The 9,242-nt window shown below is 65.1% G+C and overlaps 1 protein-coding gene across 1 annotated transcript in view; it reads left to right on the top strand.

Annotated features, from left to right (window-relative positions):
- The window catches only part of SND1 (staphylococcal nuclease and tudor domain containing 1), a gene marked incomplete at its 5' end in the record, with an annotated part of 47,250 nt that overhangs the window by 31,313 nt on the left and 6,695 nt on the right, over positions 1-9,242 (top strand). Inside the window, 2 exons of the mRNA XM_042020105.1 lie at positions 4,675-4,775; positions 8,228-8,338. Of these exons, the coding sequence (XP_041876039.1) occupies positions 4,675-4,775; positions 8,228-8,338 (212 nt within the window). The remainder of the gene's footprint in view (positions 1-4,674; positions 4,776-8,227; positions 8,339-9,242) is intronic.

Genomic DNA, 9,242 nt, shown 5'->3' with positions numbered 1-9,242 from the left:
ACCCCGTCCCTGTGCCCATCCCTGTGCCCCTCCCTGTGCCCCATCCCTCTTGGAAAGGCCGATTCCAGCTGGGAATGCTGCCCATCTCCAGAGCCCTGAGCCTGGTGCCAGCACCACTTTCCCAATGGTTTTCCAGGACATTCCCCTGTCTGGTCCCCTCAGAGGCACCTGGATGCTTCCAGAGACAATTCCAGGGATTCTCCTTTCGGGGTTACCAACAGCAGCGCTCCAGGTGCAGGCACTGCTGGAGATCGGAGCTGGGGTAAAACAGGGATGGGTTTGACCAGAGAAAGCCTTCTCCCTGGGAATGCCATCCCAGTCCCGGGAAGAGGGAAGGCTTGGGCAGACGGAGGGATTTTTGGGATGTCGGGCAACTTGGAAGCTCAGGGAGAGCTCGGCACAGCAGCGATGTCCGGAGGGGGGATTTTGGGAAGATCCCAGTTGCTGGTGCAGCCGGGGCTGAGGACAATGGGGACTCATCCCTCGGGATCCTGTGCCCGGGAATGCGCCGGAGCCCGGGAATGTGCGGGAGCCGGGGCGGCTTTGCCAGCTCGGGAGCGTCACGGGAGCGGCTGCGTCACCCGCCGCTTCCACGTGTGGAGCTGGGCAGGATTTGGCTGCCGGGGAGGATTTGGCCGCTCGGAGCCGAGCCGGGAGCGCTGCTCGGGAGCGCCGTTTTCCCGCCCGGATTGCGCTTGGAATCCGCGGCGTGCGCGGCTGCGGCGGAGCTGCAGTGGGCTGGGCTGGCTCCCGGCGGAGGGGGCGCAGAGGGAAGCGAGATTATTCCCGGTGTGATGATTCCAAATTCCGGGATCTTTCCTTCCCCTGCGTCTCTCGCCCTGCTCCCGACGCTTCCCAGCCCTGCACTTCCATTATTATCCCGCTCCAAGGTCAACCCTGCCCCGGGGGTCTCCGTGGCCCCTCCGGCAGCCGCTGGAGCGGGAGGGAGCTCGGATCCCGCTGGATCCGCTCCCGGCGATGCTGGAGGCGCTGGAGGCTCCCGGGGGCTGTTGTGGAGCATCCTCCTTCCACATCCCGGCCTTTTCCAGGAGGGAGGATGGAGAGGTGGAGGGAGTTAGGGAGACGGAGCCGGCTCCTGCTCGCCATTCCCAGGAAATCCCGCTGCCCGCCGCAGGATGCGTGGGGGGACCGGGATGAGCCGGCCCTCGGGAGGGAAACTGCTGCTCCAGAGGGAAAAACGCGTCCCTGGATCTGCCCCCGCGGTGCCTCCTGCATCCATCCCCCATCCCGCCGCGATCATCCCGCCCATTCCTGCTCACAACCCCTGGCCCCCGCCAGGTCTCTTGGAGCCTCCTCCGGGACGGGAGGGACACGGGGGGCACCGAGCCCCCCGCCAGCCCCTTCCCAGCCCCCCCGGCCCCTCCACCCGGCACGAGCTGCCAGGGAAGTAAAAATATTCCCGGGAGCGGGTGACGCCGCCGGGCCGGGAGATCCGCGGGCGGGCCGGGTATTTTTAGCCCGGCAGGTCTGGGCTGCCGCCCACCCCCCATCTGTCCCCCCCCGGCCCCCCCGTGTCCCCGCGGCCCCTCGGAGCCCCCCGTGGGATGAGGGAATAGCAGGGAATGGCACCGGCACGGCCTCGGGCCCACCCCGCCCTCCCCATCCCAAAGCTGGGGCTGCTCCCGGCCCTTCCCGGCGGGATGAGCCCCTCCCCCGCTCCAGGCAGGGCCCGGGAGGGGGTCCCCGTCCCCGCTGTCCCCCCGTGGATGGGGACACATCCCCAGTGCCGTGGAGTCCTGAGGCTGGAGCGGGGATGTGCCTGGAATGCCCCAGTGTGTCCCCCCAGCCCACACTGGGGCCGCAACTGGGACAGGACCACGGGGGGCACTGGGGGTGTCCCCACCACCTTGGGACCAGCTGGGGACAGGGTGGCAGGGGCCGCGCCCTGAGGATCCCACCCTGGGGACACTGAGCTGGGAACAGCGTCGGTGGGCCCCTGATCCTGGGGCCGGGGCCAGGGCCCCTTCCCGGTCACCCCATGTCCTGGCAGCCCCAGCTCTGCGCGGGTGCTCCCGGGGAGTCGGGGTCCCCGTGGGGTGACATTGGCGGCGGTGGCCGCTGTTCCCGGGGCTGGATGCGCTCCCGGGAGCGGAGCTGCCGGAGTGATTTAATCCACCCTGACTGCAGCTGACCTTGGAAAGCCGCCCAGGCACGGCTCCGGCTGCTCCGGGGGGAGCGGGGCCCACGGGGGTCCCGGGGGGGGTCCCTGCACCCCCAACCTGAGCCAGCCCTTCCCAGCCCCTCCGTGGGCACGTCGCCCTTGGATCCCGGGAATGCTTTGCCTTCCTTCCCCCTGTGACAGAGCTGTGGGGTGCCGGTGCCGGTGCCACATCTGGTGTCACACAGACCTGGCCCTGCCCTCGGATGATCCTGGGCCCTGTCCCTGCAGCTCCGGCTCCTTCCGGCTGAGCGGCACCCCCAGGGCCTTTCCCGGCTTTCCAGCCGCTTCCCTGCATCTGGAGCGTTCCATGGGGTTGGTGTGATCCAAGGATGGGATTCGTGGAATCACGGAATGGTTCCATCCCTGCCATGGCAGGGACACCTCCCACTGTGCCAGGCTGCTCCAGCCCCAATGTCCAGCCTGGCCTTGGCCACTGCCAGGGATCCAGGGGCAGCCCCAGCTGCTCTGGGCACCCTGGGTCAGGGCTCCACTTGGCCTTGTGGAACCTCATCCCATTGTTCTTGTCCCATGGATCCCACGGATCCAGCCTGTCCGGATCCCTCTGTGGAGCCTTCCTGCCCCTGGGTAGATCCAATGCAATGGGATACAGCAGGAAACAACCCAGGGCTTTCCTGCTGAGGGGTGACCCCATCCCATCCCATCCCATCCCAATCCCCATCCCCCCTGACTCCTCCCCTCCTGATGACAATCCCGATCCCCCAGGATCCCCCAGGATCCCCCAGGATCCCCCGTCCCCCCCGGCTGCTCCGCTGCTGCCGCCGCTCCCCCACTCCCGGTGCCGCATCCCGAGCCAGGTGTTTCCCACGCCAGCCGCTCCCAAGCCAGACATCTCCAAAGCCCCGGAGCAGCTGAATTCCCAACCTGCCTCTCGGAGTAATCGGCGTCTCTTTTTCCCCTCCAGTGGTTCCGACGGGAGCTTTGCTGCGAGGAATCGCTGTAACCGTTCCCCTTAATTGGCTCTTTCCTGCCGGAGCCCCCTCTCCGCGCGGAAAAGCCTCGGCTCCGGCGCCCTGCCAGACGCTCCGGCCTTTTCTGCATTTTGATGTTGGTTTAATGAGTGATTTTTGGGATGAGCCGAGGGCTTGCAGGGGCTCAGGGCTGCTCCTGCCTCGCCTGTCTGGCTGCCTTTGGCTCAGCATGGCTCCGGCCATGCGGAACGGGAACAGCAACAGGAAAGGGAATGGGAAAAGTCCAGAGAGGCCAAGTGCAGCCCTGGGCGGCACCGGGATGCCCCCAAAGATCCCCACGTCACCCCCGTGTCACCCCCTGTCCCCCAGAGCCTCAGGCTATTCCAGCTGATCCCGGGAGAGCATTGAGGATGGAGCTTTCCTGGGAAACAGAGGGATGGGATTGGGTGGGATTGGCACAGAAACGGCGCCTGTGGATGCGGGATGTGGTGCTGGGAACTGCTGGGGGCGATGCCTGGAGGAGAGAAGGATCCAGGGAGAGCTGAGAGTCCCTTGCAGGGCCTAAAGGGGCTCCAGGAGAGCTGCAGAGGGACTGGGGCCAAGGCATGGAGGTCCAGGAGCCAGGGAATGGCTTCCCAGTGCCAGAGGGCAGGGCTGGATGGGAGATTGGGAATTGGGAATTGCTGGCTGGGAGGGTGGGCAGGGACTGGCCCAGGGTGCCCAGAGCAGCTGGGGCTGCCCCTGGATCCCTGGCAGTGGCCAAGGCCAGGCTGGACATTGGGGCTGGAGCAGCCTGGCACAGTGGGAGGTGTCCCTGCCATGGCAGGGCTGGCACTGGAGGGGCTCTGAGGTCCCCTCCCACCCAGCCCATTCCATAATTCCCTGATCTCTGCACATCCCAGCTCGTCCCAGCCCTGGTGCAGTGGGAGGTGACGCATCCTGCAGGATCTGCCCCCGAGGTGTTCCCAGTCCCTGCTGTTCCCTGTCCCTGTCTGGGATCCTGGAGCAGTGGCAGCTTTGTCCCAGTCTCTCCCGGTGCTGTCGGTGCCGCGGGGACCCCGCGGGATTCCAGGACAGCCCGGGCTGCTCCCTGCCCTGCCACAGCCCTTCCCATCCCGCCCGGGGACGCTGATTCCGGGTGACGGCCCTGGCGGAGCGGGAAGTGCTGCTCCCGTCCACCTGCCCTGCGGGAATGCCGCATCCATAACCCGGGAGGCGCCGAGGCCGGCAGCACCTCGGGATCCCCACGGAGCTCTGGGAACACCCGGCAGGTGCCGCGATCCCGGCTGGATCTTGTCCTGCCTGGGAGGCTCCTGGTTTAACGTGCCAGGAAGCTCCGGTGGTGCCGGAATTGCTGGGAATCGGCTCTATTCCCTGGGCACGGGGAAGTGGAGGGGCTGGAGATGGCAGTGGGAATGTGGGCACAGGGAGGATGGGATGAGGGGCTGGATGGCTGATTCCAGGGGATTTGGGCATGGAGAGGATGAGGGCCTGGCTGGCCGATCCCGGGGATTTGGCGCTGGGGGCCGGGCGATGCCGGCTCTGAGCCTGTCCCTGTTCCAGGTGAACGTTTCCGTGGATTACATCCGCCCCGCCAGCAGCGCCACCGAAACCGTCCCGGCCTTCTCGGAGCGCACCTGTGCCACCGTGTCCATCGGCGGAATGTGAGTCATCCCGAGGGATTGGGGGTTCCTGCCTGGAATTCCCACCTGGCATTCCCACCTGGCGGGGGCCTTGGCCTGGGATCAGCCCCCATTCCCGGCATCCCAGCACTGGGATTCTGTGGGATGCGTTGGGATGCCGCTGCCTGGGACCCCCCACACCTGCCCCCTCCCCGCTCCAGCAGTTTTGGGAGATATTGGGATGAGGCTCCCCCAGTCCGACTGCCTCGGGGGCGGCTTTGGAGGAGTCACCCCCACTGTGTATCCCGGGATGGCTGTCCTTCCCGAGGGACCCCCTCCCTGACTCCCTTCTCCATGAGAAGGTTTGGGAATGGGGAGAGTTCCAGGGCAGCTGCCCCGCAGCCAGAACTGGGGCTTGTCCCCCTTGGGGCACGGGTGCCGCTGCCTCAGGCTCATCCCTGTGGATAGGCCGAGCCCTGGGCGCTTCCCTGTGGATAGGCCGAGCCTCAGGCACATCCCTGGATGGGCTGAGCCCTGGGCTCATCCCTGGATAGGCCGAGCCCTGGGCACTTCCCTGGATAGGCCGAGTCTCAGGCACATCCCTGGATAGGCCAAGCCCTGGGCTCATCCCTGTGGATAGGCCGAGCCTCGGGCTGGCAGCGGCTCCGGAGCTGCGTAGGGAGGATTTGTCATAGGCCCTTGGTTGCTTTCCCAGATTTTTTCCCGGTAGCAGCTATTTTGGAAAGCGCCCAAAGCGCTGCAGCGCTGCCTTTCCCTTCCCTGAGCCAGGGGCCGGGAGAGCTGCACTTCCCTTCCCTTCCCTTTCCTGAAGATCTGGGAGAGCAGGGTTTTCCTGCTCCTAATCCCAGGCCTGGGAGAGCTGCCCCGCGTTCCCGGGATGTTCCCAGCGGTGCCGGTGCCATTCCCGGCGCTGCATCCCGGGATGCCGGGGGTGGAACAGAGCGGGGTCTGTGTCCCGGGGCCTTTGCCAGGCTGGGATGGAGCAGGGAATAAAGCCTGGCTTGTCCTCCTGGAGTGTCCGTCCGGCATCTGGGCTGGGCTGAGCCTGCTTGGAATTCCGGGCACGGCGGCACCGGGGCGGGAGCCAGGGCAGGAGCTGCAGCCCCGATCCCAGCTCCGATCCCAGCTCCGGGCACTGGGAACTGGGGGGGCTGGAGCACAAACCCGGCTTCTCCTGCTGGATCCCTGCTCATATCCCAGCCTGGATCCCTGCCCGGATCCCTGCCCATATTCCTGCCCAGATCCCTGCTCATCTCCCAGCCCCTATCCCTGCCCGCATCCTGCCTGTTTCCCTGCCTGGATGCCTGCATGCATCCCCTCTGGATCCCTGCATGCATCCCTGTCTATCACTGCTCCTGTCATGGCCTGGACCCGGGATTCCTCTATCCCATCTCTCCCTTCCATCTCCTCCGTGTTTTGGGCCTGATCCCTGCCCCAGGAATGCTGCTGCATTCTGTAGCATCCCACAGCATCCTGCATTATCCTCGGAAAAAAAAAGCTCCTGGAAATCCCAAACCCCACATTTCAGGAGCTCCCTGAGCTGTAATTCCAGGCTCAATTCCCGGTGGGAGCGGGGGGTCCCTTCGCTGGCTGGGGGCAGTGGGGCCGGATGCTGCAGTTCGGGATGATTTGGAGTTTGGGAGCTGGGATGAGTTTGGCACCCCTGATCCTGATCCCAATCCCGATCCCAGTCTGTGCTGGGCACTGGTTCTGGTGGGATGAAACCCCTCCGAAACTTCCCTGGGGAAAGGAGCTGTGGGAGGAGCTTAAAAATGGACATTTTTGGCTTGAAGTCCCCGAATTGGAATTTTCCAGCCTGAGGAGATTTTCCCCACCCTATTCCCAGTCTTTAATCTGGGATTTACTGGGGGATCCTTCCCTCCAGGCCACAGCTCCGGCTCCATTCCAGAGCTTGCTTTGGAAGTGGGAATGGGGGATGCCTCCCACTCCCTGGCTGGGATGAGGAGCAGGGAGTGGGGCTGGAGCAGGATCTGGAATCCATGGGCTGGAATTCCTTCTCCGAGCCATTTCCCTGTCTCCCTGTTCCCTGCCCTCCTTCCTGCAGTGCTCCCACAGCTCTTCCCTGTGTGCCAGGATCAGTCCCAGTGGGAGTTCTGAGTCTTAAAACCTCTGAACCCTTATAGAATTTGGGCTTTTCCCGGAATTTCCAGTTCTGGCACTGGGAAGCAGCAGGATTTCATGTCTGGGAATGCTGGGAATGCTCCAGAGCATCCGGGCTCTCCGATGGCCCAGGGAGGGGACAAGGGGGACGCTTTTCCACACCCCGTTCCAGGATTTCAGTGGGATGGGGAGTGGAATATCTGGGATGGGGAGTGGGATGGGTTTGGGATGGGGGATATCAGGGACCAGTGGGAGCCAGCCTGGCCCTTCCCTGGCCTCCCCCAGCTCCCGCTGCTTCCCAAGCAGCCGGAGGTGCCCATTCCTGGCGTTCCCATTCCCAGAGGTGCTCATTCTGGGGTTCCCATTCCCAGGTGCCCATTCTGGGGCTCCCATTCCCAGTGCTCGGCATTCCCAGCACTGCCACAGCTGCTCCAGCTGCAGCGATTCCCTCTCTCGCCAATCCCCAATTTTTGGATTCCTCCCCCTGCTCCGAGACCTAATTTCAGCTCCCGGTGATGGATTTGCCCATCCCCCTCCTCAGGAAGGGGCACACCCGGGATTCGGGAAGGGATCAGTCCCTCCATCCTCTGGATAGATCCGCTTGTTTTGGGGATACAGAGGGAATTAGCGGGGGGGCGGTGACTGGAGGAGAATTAGGGATGCGCTGGCGAAGGAGAATTCATGGATCTGTTTAAAGCAGTGGAATGTGAGGGATTCATCCCCGCCTTGCACCGGCCCCCCTTCTGATCCCAGAAATCCCCGTTCACTGGGAGACGCTGCTCCAAGCCGCTTCCCGAGGGAATGGGGATTGGGGGGGGAGGGGGGGTCCTTCCTGTCCAAGCCCCCCCCAAAGCTGCTTTCCCGGAAAAAAAGTGGGATGGTGGAATCAAGGAGATTCCCGTGGTCTGGGGATGGTGCCCCCTGCTCCCAAACCAATGCTCAACCCAGCTCCTGGATAAAAGTGATGGAATTGGGAAATCCCAGAGGGCGTTCCTGTGGCCTGGGGATGCTGAGCCTGCTGGGTTTGGGGTGGGGGGAGTTTGGGGGAATTTTTGGGGTGGGGTTTTTGGGGCACTGCTGGGAGGCTTCGGGTCCCCCACTGTGCCCAGAGACCTGGGATGTGTCACTCCGAGCCTTCCCTTGGGGTGGGATGGGATGGGATGGGGTGGGGTGGGATGGGGTGGGATGGGATGGGGTGGGGTGGGGTGGGGTGGGATGGGGTGGGATGGGATGGGATGGGATGGGATGGGATGGGGTGGGATGGGGTGGGATGGGATGGGGTGGGGTGGGATGGGGTGGGATGGAGGTGTCCCTGCCCCAATTCCCACACCGATCCCGCCCTGTTCCCGCAGCAACATCGCGGAGGCGCTGGTCAGCAAAGGCCTGGCCACGGTGCTGCGCTACCGGCAGGACGATGACCAGCGCTCGGCGCACTACGATGAGCTGCTGGCGGCCGAGGCCCGGTGAGCGCCGGGGCTGGGGGCTCTGGGGGGCCTCAGGGACGGGTGGGGCTGTGTTGGCTCCCCCCCGTCCTGTCCCTGTCCATCCGTCCGTCCCTGTCCCCCGGTCCTGTTCCTGTTCATCCGTCCGTCCCTGTCCCCCTGTCCTGTCCCTGTCCCCCTGCCCCATCCCTGTGGCTCGAGGTGATTCCCAGCTCCACGTCCCCATCCCGCACAGAGCTCCCTGTGTCCCTCTGTCCCATCCCAGCCACGTCCCCTGGGCATCCATCTGTCCCCAGCTGTGTCCCAGGTACGTGGATCCAGCTGTGCACATTCCAGCTGTCCGTGATCCTGGCACACCAGATCCAGCTGTGCACTGCCTGGCTCCCCACGGAGAGGATCCCATGGGGATCCCGTATCCCAGTGCCCCCATTCCCGCAGGGATCACCGCTCCCACCTGTGGCAGCCCCCCAGGTGTCCCCGTGTCCCTGTCCCTCATTCCATCTCCCGGTGGCTCCTGGAATGGCGATGGACACCTTTTCCTTTCCTTCCCTTCCCTTCCCTCCCCGGCCCCGCTCCCTCGGAGGCGGCTCCGTCACGGCTGAGCCCGGCGGGAATGGTGGGATCTCAGCTCCTCCTTGGCAGCAGATCCCGGCACGGTGCCGAGCGCCGGGAGCAGCAGCTTGGAGGGGGCTGCGGCGCCTTCCCGGGCAGGCCTGGCTGCTGCGGGAAAAGGCGGATCGATCCGGAGAGAGCTGCTCCCATTCCCGCCCAGCCGTGCCCGGGCGGTGGGCGGCCGGCAGATTGCTCAGAGGCTCCTTCCCAACGCCTGGAATGTGCCTTTTGGGAAGCCTGGCAGGAAGTCAGCAGCTCAGAGCTGCGGAGGGGGCACCGGGATACCGGGATACAGGGCTGGCATGTGGCACCT

This window comes from Corvus kubaryi, unplaced genomic scaffold (genome assembly GCF_017639235.1).
Source record: "Corvus kubaryi isolate FWS band 111438036 unplaced genomic scaffold, C.kubaryi_AGA036_p1.0 36781, whole genome shotgun sequence".
Lineage (NCBI taxonomy): Eukaryota > Metazoa > Chordata > Aves > Passeriformes > Corvidae > Corvus > Corvus kubaryi.
The sequence above is the reverse complement of the archived record's forward strand: the minus strand, read 5'-3'. Positions and strand labels throughout refer to the sequence as shown.